This window comes from Canis lupus, chromosome 2 (assembly GCF_011100685.1).
Source record: "Canis lupus familiaris isolate Mischka breed German Shepherd chromosome 2, alternate assembly UU_Cfam_GSD_1.0, whole genome shotgun sequence".
Taxonomy (NCBI): domain Eukaryota; kingdom Metazoa; phylum Chordata; class Mammalia; order Carnivora; family Canidae; genus Canis; species Canis lupus.
Genome location: NC_049223.1, coordinates 68,675,651 through 68,691,897, shown reverse-complemented (window position 1 = coordinate 68,691,897; position 16,247 = coordinate 68,675,651). Strand labels below are relative to the sequence as shown.

General features: G+C 44.8%; 1 protein-coding gene across 17 annotated transcripts in view; it reads right to left on the bottom strand.

Moving 5' to 3' along the window:
* Positions 1 to 16,247, bottom strand: part of SPOCD1 (SPOC domain containing 1) — a 71,310-nt gene that overhangs the window by 31,782 nt on the left and 23,281 nt on the right. For 8 of the 17 annotated variants that reach the window (XM_038531275.1, XM_038531282.1, XM_038531281.1 and 5 more), the window contains 5 exons: positions 9,606 to 9,761; positions 7,280 to 7,353; positions 5,320 to 5,395; positions 5,113 to 5,201; positions 3,853 to 3,945 (listed from right to left, as the gene is read on the bottom strand). In XM_038531275.1, the coding sequence (XP_038387203.1) occupies positions 3,853 to 3,945; positions 5,113 to 5,201; positions 5,320 to 5,390 (253 nt within the window). In that variant the 5' untranslated portion in view covers positions 5,391 to 5,395; positions 7,280 to 7,353; positions 9,606 to 9,761. Of the gene's footprint in view, positions 1 to 3,852; positions 3,946 to 4,637; positions 4,776 to 5,112; positions 5,218 to 5,319; positions 5,396 to 7,279; positions 7,354 to 9,557; positions 9,574 to 9,605; positions 9,762 to 16,247 lie in introns of those variants that run through there. The other 9 variants (XM_038531276.1, XM_038531273.1, XM_038531269.1 and 6 more) reach the window with 9 other exon arrangements.

The window sequence follows — 16,247 nt, the reverse complement described above, 5'->3', positions numbered from 1 at the left end:
ACTTTCTTTTTTTTTTAATTTTTATTTATTTATGATAGAGAGAGAGAGAGAGAGAGAGAGAGGCAGAGACACAGGCAGAGGGAGAAGCAGGCTCCATGCACCGGGAGCCCGACGTGGGATTCGATCCCGGGTCTCCAGGATCGCGCCCTGGGCCAAAGACAGGCGCCAAACAGCTGCGCCACCCAGGGATCCCAGATTACAACTTTTATTTGTGCCAAATATTCTCTTCCTTCCTATCGATGTTCTTTTTTTTTTTTTTTTTAAGATTTTGTTTATTTATTTGAGAGGGAGAGCGAGAGCACGAGCTGGGAGGAGAGGTAGAGAGAGAGGGAGAAGCAGACTCCCTGCTGAACAGGAAACCAGATGTGGGTCTCCATTCAGGAACCTGGGATGAGGACCTGAGCCAAAGGCAGATGCTTCACCAACTGGGCCACCCAGGCGCCCCCCTCCTTTTTTTTTTTTAAAGATTTTTTACCATATATGTTCTTTTGCTTTAATTCACTTATTAGTTCATTCATTTATTATTAATAATAAACTATTACAGTAATTAGTTATTCATTTATTATTTGCTTAATTTATTAGTACCCTGCTTCCTTGTGATCAGAGTTTGCCTGGTATAATTTTTCTACCCCCACTTTTTTTTTTTTTAGATTTTAATTATTTATTCATGAGAGACACAGAGAGAGAGGGAGAGACATAGGCAAAGGGAGAAGCAGACTCCATGCAGGGACCTCGATGCAGCAGTTGATCCCAAGACCCGGGGATCACGCCTTGAGCTGAAGGCAGATAGATGCTCAACCGCTGAGCCACCCAGGCGTCCCTCTACCCTTTTATTTTTAACCTTTATGTGAAGTTCTGCTTTTCACCACACCTCTTGTACATGACATATAGCTAGACTTTAGAATTCCCATCAGAGCATCTTTGCCTTTCATCGATGTGTTTAACCTAGTCATATGTCTGGGACTACTGATACACTTGGTCTTATTTCTACTCTGGCTGCATATCCTTTCTTATTACAAATTCCCCGCTTCCTTTTGTGTTCCTTTTTGCCTTCTTTAGGATTTATCAAATCACACTTAGTCCCTTTATTTTCCTCCGAAGATTGGAAATTAGATTTTCCTGTTTCTAATCTTTAGTAGTTATCCTTAACCTTATAACGTGTGTGCTTTAATTTCTCCCGGTCGAGTGTACCCTCCCGAGACACCCCTGGATGTGGTGGCCCCTCGAAGTCCTGGTTGCAGCTGAAGTGACCACATTTCCCATGCTCCTGAGCTCCCAGCCACTTAGGCAACGTCGGGTCCTCTAGGGCTCCTCATCCCCATCCTGCAGGGTTGTGGACAGACAGCCAGGAATGAACCGGAGCTGTGGCTACCCCAGGTGGGTATGCTTGTTTTATGAAAAGTGGACCTTTTCCAAGGCTGCCAGGGACTGAGGATGGACATACATCATATCGACATGACTTATCACTGTTGATGTTGACCTTGATCATGTTTGAGGAAACTCTGTTCCCCAACAGTTCTCTTAGGAAGGAAGTCACTGTGTGCAGCCCACACATAAGCAGTGGGGAGCTATGAGCCACCTCCTGGAGGGTGGAATATCTACATAAATTATTTGGAATTCCATATGGGAGATCTGTCTTTTTTCAATCACTTATTTATACCATTTATCCAATCATTTATTAATATCAGTATGGACTCATGGATATTTATTTCATACTTCGGGTTGTGGCCCAACACTGCCGTATTTATTTTGTTGCTCAAACTATTCCAGCTTGGGCCACTGGGAGCTCTTCTAGCGGACTCCTGTGTCTCTTTACATTTTCACATGTCCTCATTATTGGTGGTGGCAGTGGTGGTGGTGGTATATTTCCCCCTCCTTAGAGACTTTGACCTTGCTGATGTCAGATGCAGCTGGGACTCAGACCGACCCCCTCCTTCACTCACCTCTGCAACTTGCTACTGGGCCTCCGAACCCTGAGCCTTGGCCACACCTCTGATCAGGGGAGACCTCAGAGCTGCTGGACTCACAGAACTTGAGACCCTGCCCTTCTATCCCACCCCTAGCCACTGCCTTGCAGACACAATGCCCTCTCCCCTGACTGAGGCTTTCTACTGGTTTCAGCCCAGAAGCACTTTGTAACCTTAGTAACATTACTGCTATCCTCAGTGTGAGAATAAACTGATTTAAAGGGAAAAAATTTTTTTCATCTCTGTTATCTTTGAAAACTACCTTATCGTCTCCATTCCTGAGACCTCAGATAAATGTCCTTTTGCCAGAGACTGTTTATTACTCTGCACCCTCCTATCTGGCCAGCATGGCACCAAGGTCTCTGGAGATTCCCGTTCTGGTGGCCCTGGGTGGTCACTTGACCTCACAAAGCCTCTGTTTCCTCGTCTGTAAAAGAGGAATAACAAAAGCGTTCACAGAGCCACCACGGTTGGAGCACCTGCCCTGTATATTAGGTGATCGCTTATGAAAAGGGCCTAATATGAGGCCAGCCACACATAGCAGGTGTTCAACAAATGGAAGCTGTTATTACTGTTAGTAGTGGGGATAGCCATTTGTCTCCCTCTCCCCGGCCTTTTTCTCAAATCCACCCCCTGCTCTGAAGCTCAGACATGACAATGCCACTCTTCCACCCCTAGTCCTTCCAGGATCCAGAATACGGAGACTCCCTGACTGGGATTGAAGAGCTTTTGGGATCTTGCCCACCTCCTGACCTTATCTTCCTTCTCTGCCCAAATCCTACCAGACTATTCACTATGCCCTGAACCAGCCTCACTTCATATCTCCTTGCCTTTGCCTATGCTCTTCTTTCTGCCCACAATGCTCTTCCAGCCTTTCTCCATCTGGGGACTCCCAGGCCTGGGTTTCTCTTCTCAGTGACAGAAACCAACCAACAGCACAAGCAGCTGGAGCTTTTGGCTCCTTCTGGCCTCACAGCACCTCCTAGTATCCTGGTTGCTGCAGCCAGCCTGCCCTGCCCCAGCCCCTCACCCCCTCACCGGCCAGGCTGCCCCACAGCCAGGGGCCTGTTCTATTGGACAAAACGGTAAGGAGGAAAGTGCATGGACTCAGGGTCCCACAGACTTGGGTGTGACCTGCCTTTGGATCCTGACTCTGCAGTTTATCAGCTGTGTGGTCTCAAGCAAATCCCCTAACATCTTTGAGCCTCATTTTCCTTATTTATAAAATGATAATAATAGTAGTTGTTTCATAGGAATGTTGTAAAGATTTAGGCCGATAATCCATGTTAAGCACTTTGCATAATGCCCAGCACACAGAAAGCGCTTAATAAACAGTCCCATTCTCTCTTCTTATTAATACCAGGCAGCCAGGAGTTTGCCTGCTCTGCCAGGCTCCACTTATTGATGGATTCAAGGCTAAAAATAGAGCTGCAGCTTTGGGGAGTAGATCCTTCCAGAGCCAGGAATTGATGCCCTTGCTACTGTGGATGGGGAAGGAGCCTGCTTCTCCCTCCAGGGGTTCTCAGAGAAACACGAGTCTTGATGCCCATCTCCCATTGATTCCAGGGCAGGCATGCAGGGGCCAGACCAGCCCAGGCCAATGAGCTCTCCTAGCAGGGGGTTCTGTGATCCCACGAGCCGGCTTCTAAATCCAGCCCTGCCATCCACTAGCTCTGTAACCTTGAGCAAGCAACATTCCCTCTCTGAGGGTCACGATTACTCTCTAGCCTGGGGAATTGACAATGGCAATAACCTAGCTTGTGATAACAAACACCTTGCAGGCACAGAGGCCTAAGGCCAAGGATAAGCTCTGGGACTCTGGGTCATGATGTCCCTCTCCAAGGCTCAGTTTTCATAACTCTGAAAAAGGCACAGTAGCCCTCACCTTTGAAGGCTGTTCCGAGTAGGTCATGGACAGCAGTTGCTGACAGCAGTAACATCTGATGGGAACCTGAGTTATCCAGTGGCCCGTCATCTCCTGTCAGAGGGTATGGAGAGCAAAGACGAAACTTTATTTTAGCTGTTTGTAGCTATTGATCTGCCAGCCTTGGAAAATGCAAAGAAATGCATCCAACAGAAAAACACCTCTCTCTTGCCTTGCACCGCTAACAGGCTGGCCTGGTAGATAAGCCATTTCTGTGCAATTGACTTCCCCCTGCCACCAGTTCAGTGCTCTTGGCGAGTTATTTTGTCTCCCTGGACAAGATCTGATTTAATTAAAGCAGAATCTGAATTGGTGGCAGGAGCCCCCATTTCCCCTTGTGCAGTTAGTCTTAACAGTGACGTCAAAGGGCATAAATGTGGCTTCTAGGGGCATTGAGCCAGGCTCCTTCACATAGATAATGCGGGGTCGGGATGGCTCACAACCCCAAGGCCGCACACCCTAGATTATTTCTCTCCTTCTTCCCTTCCTGGGACAAGTCCATTTGGGCTCTAGCCCCTTACTTATTTCTGAGTATAAGATGGATATATAATTGTATAACAATACTATTAATAAGAATATACAATCTGGGGTGCCTGGCTGGCTCGGTTGTAGAGCATGCAACTCTTGATCTCAGGGTTGTGAGTTCGATCCCCGTGTTGGGTGTAGAGACTGCTTAAAAATAAAATCTTTTAAAAAATAGAAAATAAAATTTTAAAAATACACAGTCCCATCCCAATACACATCACCTTGCAGTCCTCAAGGAAGATACAAGGAGGGGAGGCAGTCATGTTGTTCTGCCCAGGCTGAGCATGGATGATCATGTGAGGGTGCCAGCAAACCCTTTCGGCCTGATCCCACCAGGTGGGGTATCACCCCAGCGGTACCTAGGATAGGAGATCAGGGTCTGGATTCTTCCTTTCCTAGGTTTGGTCCCAGAACTACCACTGGGGAACCCTGGGCTAATCTCTTAGCCTCTCAGTTATCTATTCCGGCCAGTTTAATTAGAAAGGGAATTTACTTAGGGATGTTAGGCTTATCGGATGATAGAGAAACAGGCTCTAGACGCAGCTTCACAGGGGCATCTCCAAGAAGCACACTATAAAATCGGACCGACGAGGGAGCTGCTGCCACTGTCACTGACTCCAGAACCATACTGCGTTGGCCGCCACCAGGCCAGCAAAAGGTGTGCCCCACATGCATCTGATCCCACTCAGAGCTCACCGCCTTCTTGGTATCTCCGATGGGTGAGTGGGATTGAAGGAAAGTGGGTCACATGCCTGCGCCCTTGCTTCAAAGAAGGCAGGCTTCTGCTTTGGGAAGAAGGAACTTGAGATATAAGGAATAATCAAAATGTAGAAAAGGAATTTTTAAGAACATTGGGCAAGAACAAACATTCAGTACGTTTTCTTTCTTGTCTATTTCCCCCACCTTGAATATAAACTCCATGGGGCAGGTGTCTTGAGTGTCTTGTTTACCTCTGTGTCCCCAGCGCCTGACATGGAGACTGCGGGGAATAAACAGTTTATTACAGACAGTAAAATGTGGGTTAGGAAAGAACCACCTGTACTTTGAGGCTGGCTATTGGCCAACTTACAGTCTCTCAGGGGGCAAATCTGCTTCTCCTTATATCACACAATACATTTGATTCAACGGACCACAATTGGGTGGTGCTCATTCCTCCACAATCCTTTGCCTGATGGTGAAATTGTCTTCACCCTTTATTTCTCAGTGCTGACTCATCTCCTCCAGGAGGCTTTCCTTGATGGGCAACTCTATCACTATCACTGCTGCCATCACCACCCTGCCCCTGGGAGTTGGTTTGGTAGGGTGGTTAATAACACAAGCTCTACAGTCTTAACTGGTTGATTTCAAATACTGACTTCAACTCTTAGTAACAGTTGGAGCGTGGATAAGTCACGTTAGCAGTCTGAAGATCATTCTCCCTAACTGTAATGATTTTGAAGATCCTCCTCCTCCTATAAGTCACAGAGCTGTTGTGAGGTTTAAATGAGATATTGTATGCAAGTTCTTGGAAAGGGGCTGGATGCAGAGATCTAGCTCAATTGGCTGTTGCTGCAGCTGCCATTGCAATCCTCACAGTTCTAGCCCTTACTGGGACAACACTGTGATTGTTTTCATGTCTGCATCCCCAACTTAACTGGAAATCAGGAACTGGGGTGTCCTTTACTCCCCCACTCCAAACCTCTCCATGCACCTGTCATATGTACCAGGTCCTCACACTGTATTTGTTGGATAAACAATGTACTAAGTCAAAGAAATCACAAATGCAAAGACTAATAGGTAAAACACCAAATTTTGTGTGTTAGAAAAGTAAGTAAAATGTAAATGTCACCTGGGAATGGGGAAAATGGCAAGTGGTTAATGTCTATATTATGTAAGGATTTCATACCCACCAATGAAAAATAGGTTGCTAAGAGATATCTGTCCGGACAAAGGTCACGAGCAAGCAATTCAAATGAGGAAATAGAAGTAGTAAGTAAATATGGAAGAACATTCAACTTGCGTTAGGAAATAAAAATGAGGTACAAATGAAAGCAACAATAACATAGAATATATAATTCAATAGGAAATTATTTGTAACACTACAAAATGTCCAGTAGCAGAAGAATGGTCACCTAAATAATGACACGTTGATTCAATGGCATGGTGTGCCACTGTCAAATACTTACAAAAGTGTGGAAACTAATGCTTATAATAGTTAGGTTTACAAGCATACTGCAAAATTGGATTTGAAGCATGATCACAAGTATGCAAAAAATTCATCTTGACTTGATGAAAGCCTGGCAGAAAATACAAGAAAATTAAAGTAGTCACCTTGATAATGAAGAGGAACTTCACAAAATTCCCACTATACACCACACACTATGCCAAGGGCTTATTTCTACTAAACAAGAGTACAGAGAAGAGATAGAAGAGCTCACAGAAATAAAAGCAAAAACACCAAAGGAAGTAAAACAAGCTGTCAGGATTCAGGAAAATTACAATAACACAGAAATAAAAGTTAGCGTGGATGTAGTGCCAAAGAGCACAGACTCTGCTGAAACACTACAGGGGACAGAGGATAGAAATGAGAACATGAGAGAAATGGAATGAAAAGATTTTTTTTTAAGTTTAAATGATGAGAGAAAATGACAGAGACCATATACACGTAACAGAAAAAGTAAACCAAAAAATGGCATCAAACAAATATTTCAAGATATAATTCAAGAAAATGTCTTGGAAAAATGGAGACATTGAAAAGGTAATGAGACCCAGGAAAACTGATCCATAATGATCAATATCAAATATGTCCTAATAAAGGTATAAGATTTCAAAGTTATAAAAAAAATCCTTTGGGCAGCTTAACCAAAGCAAACTAGTCACTTACAAGGGGGTGGATACCAGGCTGGCCTCTGACTTCTTCATGGCAGCATCCAGCATTCAAACTCAATAGAGCACCACCTACAAAGTCAGCAAGGAAAGAAAGTGTGACTCAAGTATTTTATTTTGAGCCAAACTGCTGATCAAGTATAAAGGCAGAAGACAACATTTTTGAACATGTGTGGGAGTTTGGAGGCTGAAGCAAAAGCACAGTCTGGATTTGTTGGAAGAACAGGACTTCCTTCCTTTCGGTAACCTAAAGTCTTAGTCAGGAGTTCATATGTGTTTATTCAACAGACACATACATAAAGACCCTAGTATGTGTTGGGACCTGTGTCCCCAGACTATAAATGAATCTTATGCCGAGTGCTGGAGTGGGCGGAAGGCAAGTTTCCTTAATGAGGTAAGTTGGCTTTTCAAAGATAAGTGGGAGTAAGTACGTGAAGGGAAGGGTATTCCAGACAAGGAGAAAAGCAGGCAGGCAAGAACGCAAAGGACAGATATTCTGAGATAGAATTTAAGATCTCATGAAGGGTGTGTTCTGGAATGTCCAGACATCTGGAATGGGATGAGTGGGTAAATCCTAAAGACTCAGAATTGGGAAAGGGTAAGAGGCCTTGAATGCTAGGCTTTTAAAAGGCTTAAACTTCATTGCACTGGGACTGTGGAATCTTGGAATGGTTGAAGCATGAAAACCACTGTTTAGTTGCAAGAAGAAAAAGATCAGAGGTTCTGTGAGGATTCAGATTTCACTATTCCCACAGCTGCTTAAGCTAGCATTCATACTTGATGATGCATATGCGAACCATTCCCTTTAAAGTCAGGAACAAAGCAAGGTTGCCTACTAATACTGCTTTTGTTCAGTGTTGCACTGGTAGTTCTGGCCAGCACAGAAAGACATGAAAAAGAAATTAAAAGCTTAAGGATTACCCTCACCATCTAAACATTCTTCATTGCTGAGTTAAGAAGTGGGCTTGTATATTTCCTTCTTTCTACATCTTTATGTTTTTCCTAGAGGTTGTTTTTTGTTTGTTTGTTTGTTTGTTTGTTTGTTTTTAAGTAAGTTTCACATCCAGTATAGATCCCAACTGGGGCCTGAACTCACCACCCTGAGATCAAGACCTCAGCTGAAATCACTGAGCCACCCATGTGCCCTTTTCCTGGAGTTTTTAATTGTCTCCCCTTTATTCTTGCACTATTTGCCTTTATTATTGAGGACAGAATCTTCCCAACAACTTAGTGAGGTCAATTTTCTCATCCCCATTTTATGGATGGAGAAGGAGGCTGTGAGGATTGTCAAAGACCACAGCCAATACATGGTGGATTTAGGACTCTTTTCTTTCTTTCTTTCTTTCTTTCTTTCTTTCTTTCTTTCTTTCTTTCTTTCTTTCTTTCTTTCTTCTTTCTTTCTTTCTTTCTTTCTTTCTTCTTTCTTTCTTTCTTTCTTTCTTTCTTTCTTTCTTTCTTTCTTTCTTTCTTTTTAAGATTTCATTTATTTATTCATGAGAGACACAGAGAGAGAGAGGCAGAGACATAGGCAGCAGAGAAGCAGGCTCCATGCAGGGAGCCTGATATGGGACTTGATCCCGGGTCTCCAGGATCACACCCTGGGCTGAAGGCGGTGCTAAACCGCTGAGCCACCAGAGCTGCCCTGGAGTTAGGACCCTTTTTTTTTTTTTTTTTTGGAGTTAGGACTCTTATTGGTCTTGGTGAGATGACCCAGTCAAACCTAGGCTGGCCCTATATGAAGAGACCAAGTACATGTCGGGGAGATGGTGGTATAGTGAGGGTATGTCTCAGTTATTTGAACCTCACGAAGTTCAGAAAGACGAAGGTAGTGTAGAAAAATCCCAAAGGGCATCTAATTATTGAAAAGTTTATGAAATGAGGCATGGAGGACTAGCCAAATTGGCCAATACTCAGCTCCCCAGGGGGGCTAAGCAACCCGTCCCCAGTGTCAGGACTTTTGCACATTCCATCCAACATCCAAGCATGTTCCAGACACACTTCTTGTGTCTGGATCCTCCTCATCCTTCAGGTCACCACATTCTTTTTTTTTTTTTTTTAATGTTGGTTTATTTATTATTTATGATAGTCACAGAGAGAGGCAGAGACACAGGCAGAGGGAGAAGCAGGCTCCATGCACCGGGAGCCCGACGTGGGACTCGATCCTGGATCTCCAGGATCGCGCCCTGAGCCAAAGGCAGGCACCAAACCACTGCGCCACCCAGGGATCCCAGGTCACCACATTCTTTCCCCTCCTCAGAAAGTACCCCCTCCCATACCAGTGATTCTTCATCTACTCTTCGTCTTCACTTCCCTAGATTGCTCACAGTTTTGTTACCAAGTCAGTCTCCTTCTTCTTCCCTGAGTGAGGATGCTTCTTGGAGGCTTCCTAAGACCTGGGGTTTCCATCCCACCAGATCATCAGATTGAACCATTCCTGTAGAGGTCACAGCCTAGGTGCTAGTGGACACCATCCCCAGCACCTGTAGAATTAAGAGAGATAAAGTACTTGGAATAATCTGTGTTATTTTATATCTGGAAGCAGAGGACTTCTTTTTGAGCTCAAGTGAGAACCCCTTAGGGGTTCCCTCATCTCCTTCTCCCTAAGCCCCCACATCTAATCATCTATCTATTCGATGAATTCCTTGAATACCTCTCATGTTGCCAGGCCTGTGCCAAGCACTATGTATACAAACTGGGGCAGGTCACTCACTACACAAGGGCACTCAGTTGAGAGACAAGTGGGAGCCAAGATCCAGCCAACAGGCCAATCACCAGACTGGATTCACAAAGCTGTGTCTGCTCAGAAGGGTGCCTTTTCCTAATTCCTTCAAAAGCACTGGATGGGCTAGAAGTAGCCCTGCACATTGATGAATTGGTACCTGCCCATGTAGAGTTACAGGTCGGTGGGGGGGGGAGGGGACAGACAAATGATCCAACAACTAAATATGTAATTAGAATTACATTACATCTTATTTTGCTGGTGAGGACACTTAGTTTCTGAGCAGCAAAATCAGTGGCCCAAAGCCACTGAGCTAGTAATGACAGAGCCAGGGTTCAAACTCAGGTCTCTTGGCTCCAAAGCCACAATCTGCTCTGCAGAATGAAAGAGGCATTTGGGGCACATCAGTATTCAAGGTGAGCATAGGTCCCAACCTTCATCATCTCAGTTTCTCCCTCTTCCTGACCACACAGGTGATAAACTTGGCTTTCTCTGATCCTGAAGGTCCTTCCTCTTGACCTTGCCAGCCTCTGCGGCTCAGTTCGCTTGGATACACCTGCTGCCTATTGCAGAGGCTTTAAATGAAATGACAGTTTTTACTTCCTGACTCATGTGTCTTTTGGATCCAGTCATTCATCCCAGGGGCTGGGCTGAGGACAGACCTGAGTGACAGCCCCTGTGCTATACTCATGATTCCATTCATAGTGGCGACTAAAGCCATCATATATCTAGGAATAAGCTGATATGAATAAAATTATAAAACTTTACTGAAGAATATTTTAAAAATGATCTGAATAAATGGAAAGACACCATGTTCCTGGGTGGAAAAGCTCAGTATTATAAAGATGTCAGGGGATCCCTGGGTGGCACAGCGGTTTGGCGCCTGCCTTTGGCCCAGGGCGCGATCCTGGAGACCCGGGATCGAATCCCACGTCGGGCTCCCTATGCATGGAGCCTGCTTCTCCCTCTGCCTGTGTCTCTGCCTCTCTCTCTCTCTCTCTCTGTATGACTATCATAAATAAATTAAAAAAAAATGTCAGTTATCCCCAAAGTAACCTATAAATTTAATGTAATTTCAATCAAAATATCAAAGGTACTTTTTATGGAATTTAACAACCTGATTCTCAAGTCTAACAGGAAGAAAAAATACACAAGATTAGAAGATCCAAAAAAAATTTTTTTAGAATTTTTTATTGTAGTATAATATACATAAAATTGCCATTTTAACCATTTTTACGTATAAAGTTCAGTGGCATTACGTACACTCACACTGTTGTGCAACCATCACCACCATCCATCTCCAGAACTCTTTCATCTTCCCAAACTGAAACTCTGTCCCCATTAAGCAGTAACTCCCATTTCCCTCTTTCTCCACAAGAAAAAATAATTTTAATGAATAAAAATGAGCCAGAAATAAAAATACTTATAAAACAAGAGAATTTCTTTCTTTTTTTTCTTTCTTTTCTCTCTTCTTTTTTTTTTTCTCTCTTTCCTTCCTTCTCCCTTTCTTTCTTTCTTTTCTTCATCCTATCTATCTTTTTTTTTTAAGGAGATGGGAATTTATTGACTACACCACAAGGGATCGGCAGGCAGGATAGCAAAAGAGAGACTGTCTGCCTATCTGTTTATCTGTCTTAAGGGTAGCATTTCAAACCCACAAGGAAAATATAGACTATGTAATCAATGGCATTTGGACAAATGGCTCTCTGATTTGAAAGATAAAAAATCTGAACTCTGCCTTACACACATACAAAGTACCGTTGATTTAAAGAACTGAATATGAAAAAAACCCATGAAAGCTTTAGAAGAAAAGTAGGAAAGGTGGATAGATTTGACTACATCTTCAGAATGACAGAGACCACAAGAGCCAAGTTGAAAGACAAGTAACAGACTGGGGAAAACAAGCCTGCCGTGAACATGCAGTAATGCCGCAAGTATATATCTCAAAAATAACAATTTTGCTCTTAGTTTTTCCACTTCCTCACGTCAATCAGAGGTTCCACTTTACCTCCAGGAGAATTAGTGCTTTTATATCGGGAATATAAAGAGAGAGAAAGAGCCAACGTTCAGATGGCATTGTTTTTTAACTTTCCGGATCATCTGCTGAAGCCCACATAAGAAACCACATTTTTGAAAGGCAGAGCCTTTGATCTGCAAGAAGCTGCTTTTGCTGAAGAAAAATGCTCTTGAAAATCAAAAGGGTAGATCCTGAAGGAAGCTGGAGGTAGAGTTTATAAATTAACTATAGATTGCAAAGAGGACAGAGAAGACCCAGACCAGGTGCTACCTAGAGCAATCAATGGAGAGATGGGGCGGAGAGGGAGAAAGAGAGTCGGATCAGACATGACCTTGGAAGAGGTCAAGGGGGACTAGGATGAGGGTACCAGGCCTCCAGGGCCACAAAGGAGTCAGTGCCCAAAGATGGCCACACCCTCTAACCTCACTGCCTGGGAGCTTTGTGGGGGCTGCGCCTTTACCTGCAGATCTTCTATGGCCACTTATGTAGGTGCTCCAGGCCACTTAGGCCATTCAGCTATTCACTCTCCAGCCAGGGCCTTCACTGACAGTTGTCTGGAGTGCTCAAAAGAAGTGATGCTCACCCCTGTCCTGGGATTTTGCTGAGGATCTCTGTCCACACTTAGTCCTACCAATGCCTCCCCTATTGAAGTGACTTAAGACTTTTACTCCTCCTCCTAAACCAGTGGGTGAGATCTTTGACATCCATAGATTAGGTGGTACTATGGAAGTGAAGACCCCTGGAAACCTGTACTTGGCTAGAACTAGATAATGGTAAAATCTACTTTGGGCTAAATAGATCCACAGCATACAAAGAACTCATAAATCAATAAAAAATAGATGAATAATCCAATAGAAAAATGAGAAAAGGATACGAAAAATAAAATTCCAGGAAGAAATATAAACTTGTAATAAGTGTATGAAAAGATGCTCAATGTGAGTTCTAATAAGGAAAATGCAGATTAAAACAATACGATGCAGGTTGCTTATCAAATGGGCAAAAATTAGGCAAATAAGGGGAGAAAGCATTGTCAGGTGCCACTGGTAGTAGTACTCATTGGTGAAGCCTTAGTATAGAGCGAGTTGCCAATGCCATAGAAATTTTATTTATTTATTTTTTAAAGATTTTATCCATTTATTCATGATAGACACACACACACACACACACACACACACACACACAGAGGCAGAGACACAGGCAGAGGGAGAAGCAGGCTCCGTGCAGGGAGCCCGACGTGGGACTCGATTCCTGGTCTCCAGGATTGCGCCCTGGGCCAAAGGCAGGCGCTAAACCACTGAGCCATCCAGGGATCCCTGCCATAGAAATTTTAAATGTACACACCTTTGAACCCAGCAATTCCACTTCAACCAAAATGTCCCTCCAGGCGATGGTTGAGAAAATCACAGGTAAAGGTGTCTGCCCAACATGAGTGCAATAGAGTTGTTTCCCAATAATGTTAGAGTGAAAAATTGGGTAACAGATTGGGAGTGCAGTTGGGAGGTGCTGCCATTTAGGGAGGGTGGACATGATAGCCTTGACTGACAAAGTGATCCTTCAAATTTGGGGGTGAGAAGTGATCCATGCAGACTTGGGAGAAGAGATTCCAGGCATAGGAATAGCCAGTGTGAAGGCCCTGAGGCCTCAGCATCTTCAGGAAAGGTAAGCTCCCATTGTAGCGAGAGCAGAGTGATGGGCAGAGGAAAGAAGTATCTGGAAGGAGGGTGCACCACTGGGCACCTGTGGGAGGCGGGGTAGGTAGGCAGGTCACGTAGGGCCTTGTAGGCCACTGCAAAGGTGCTTTGATATTTGCTTTGACATTGGAAGCCAGCAGAAGGATTTATTATTAAAATTAAAAAGCAGAATATAAGATCAAAGTATAGGATGATATGTTTAGAAATTCATTTTGAGAAGACTGAAAGGAAATAACCAAAATTGACCACAGCTGCTGAGTTAGAGTGACAGGATTATTCTTTTTTTTTTCCTCTTTCCAACTTTTAATGTCTCTTTATAGCGTGTTTGTAATTAAAACCTTTTTATAAGAGTCGGTTTTTAAAACTGGCTCTTGAGGTGGAAACGAGGCTGGAGGAGGAAGGACACAAAGAGCGATGGAGGGTTCGAGGCAGACGGAAGGCCAAAATGGTGGCAGACATGAAGGGGAGCCACACTGAGGGGGGAAGAGAGAGGGCTGGGAAGGATGAGTGGAGAGAGGAGAGATGGCCACCAGGATGGGGCAGGAGTGGGGGCAGAGGCCAGTCCTACTGTGGCCCTGCCAGGGCCCCCCAGAGAAACCCAGGCAGCCAAACTGCATTCCAGCATCTCAGGAGGCCCAGCAGCTGCCTGGATGATCCTAAGCATGGAAGCAACATGAAGGAACTCCAGGGCTCACAGAGCCCCTATCTGTGAACTATCTGTGAGCAGGAACTGCCATGGCTCCACACAAGCACTCTGAGAAGCACCTGGTCCTTCTGAGAACAAGGCAGGGGCTATACAGCACTTTTTTTTTTAAATATTTTATTCATTTATTCATGAGAGATACAGAGAGAGAGAGAGAGAGAGAGAGAGAGAGAGAGGCAGAGACACAGGCAGAGGGAGAAGCAGGCTCTAATGCAGGGAGCCTGAGGTGGGGCTCGATCCCAGGTCTCCAGGATCAGGCCCTGGGCTGAAGGCGGCGCTAAACCGCTGAGCCACCCAGGCTGCCCCTATACAGCACTTTCAACACAACACACACACACACACACACACAGCACGGATGGCCCTGCACTTCCACTACAACTGCACAGCAGAAATTCTGGTTCCCAGTGAGAGCCAGGGGTATGTGCTGGAGGCAACCAGGAGGGCAGCAGCAGGATTCTTTTTGGAGCCTCTTTTGGAATCCGCCAAAATGCATACAGAGCCTGGTGGTGCCCCTTCCACATCCCCTTGGCCCCTGACTCAACTGGAAGCAGCTGGGAAGATAGTTTTGCGTGCCTTCCCTCCCCCACATCAACAGAGCCTATGTTCTTCTGTCTCAGGGCTCTCGGTTTCACTGGGGAAGGCCTCACAGCCCTCCAGCTGGGAACAATTTAGAAATGCGGGAAGCTGAGGCCCCCAAGGGGCAACCCTTAAAAAAGGGAGCCTGGAATCTTGGATAAACACCTCAGCTTTCAGTCCTCAAGTGGAACAAGTCCGAGGCTCTTCCTGGTGGGTCCTCAGAGGGACCCTGGCCAGATTGAGCCCAGTTGCCCACAGCTGTAACCAACTCAGAGAACATCCTCCCTAAAGAAATCGTTCCTCCCGTAGAAGGCTCCTCCGTGCTGGATTTGTCTACTCACTTCCTCATAGTACTGTTTACCTCGTTCCTCCATCCCCGTATCTCCTAGAACTAGAAGCCAGCCCAAAGGTCAGCTCTCCTGACATGACACCACAGCAGGTGGCATCGGTGAATCATCTAATCCTCTGGGCCAGTCCTGGAAACCACTTACCCACCTGCCAGACCAATGCCCTTTCAAGTCTCACACCCTGAGAGTATTTTCTGGTCTGGAGAGCAGCAGGGGAGCTAAGGCCCCAGTAACAGCCTTGACTAGGGCAGGGTGGGAGCTGGTGGCTCAAGACCCCAGCCTCCTGGCCTCTCCAAGAAAGTTCCTGACACTTTGCAGTCTTTCAGAGGATGATGCACAGGAACTGGACCCCAAGTGGCCCAGTGGTGGCTCATTCCTTACTTCACTTTGTTTTGGTTTTCTTCTTCTCCTGCCTCATTTCTCCAATCCCTTAAAGGTACTTTTTGGGATTATTTCCCAAGTAAACCATTTGCACCCAAATGTTTTTCCTAGGGTGTGCTTTTGAGGGAATCCAAACTAAGGCATGTACTTCACATGTAGGGCTGTGTGCACCATATGACATCATGTCAGGGACACACATAGTGGTGCTAAGATGGATCAGTGGGCTCAGGCAGTGACAACTTGACTCCCTCCATTATAAAATTACCTATCAACCTTTCATATAATAATTTCATCCACTGGTGATTATTGCCTTAATCTATTATTTTCTTAGTGGTTGTAAAAAAAACAAAGGTGATTTTCTAATCCCATCAATCCTTCTAGATTTATTAGAATTTTTTTTATAAGGAACTACCATTGCTCACAAACGACGGCTCTAGGTTGAGATGAAATAGCACAAGAATGACAGTATAAAGACCTAATTCTCTTCTTGTCACTGCTAATTCTCAGGATGAGGATTGTGGTCTGGTTACCA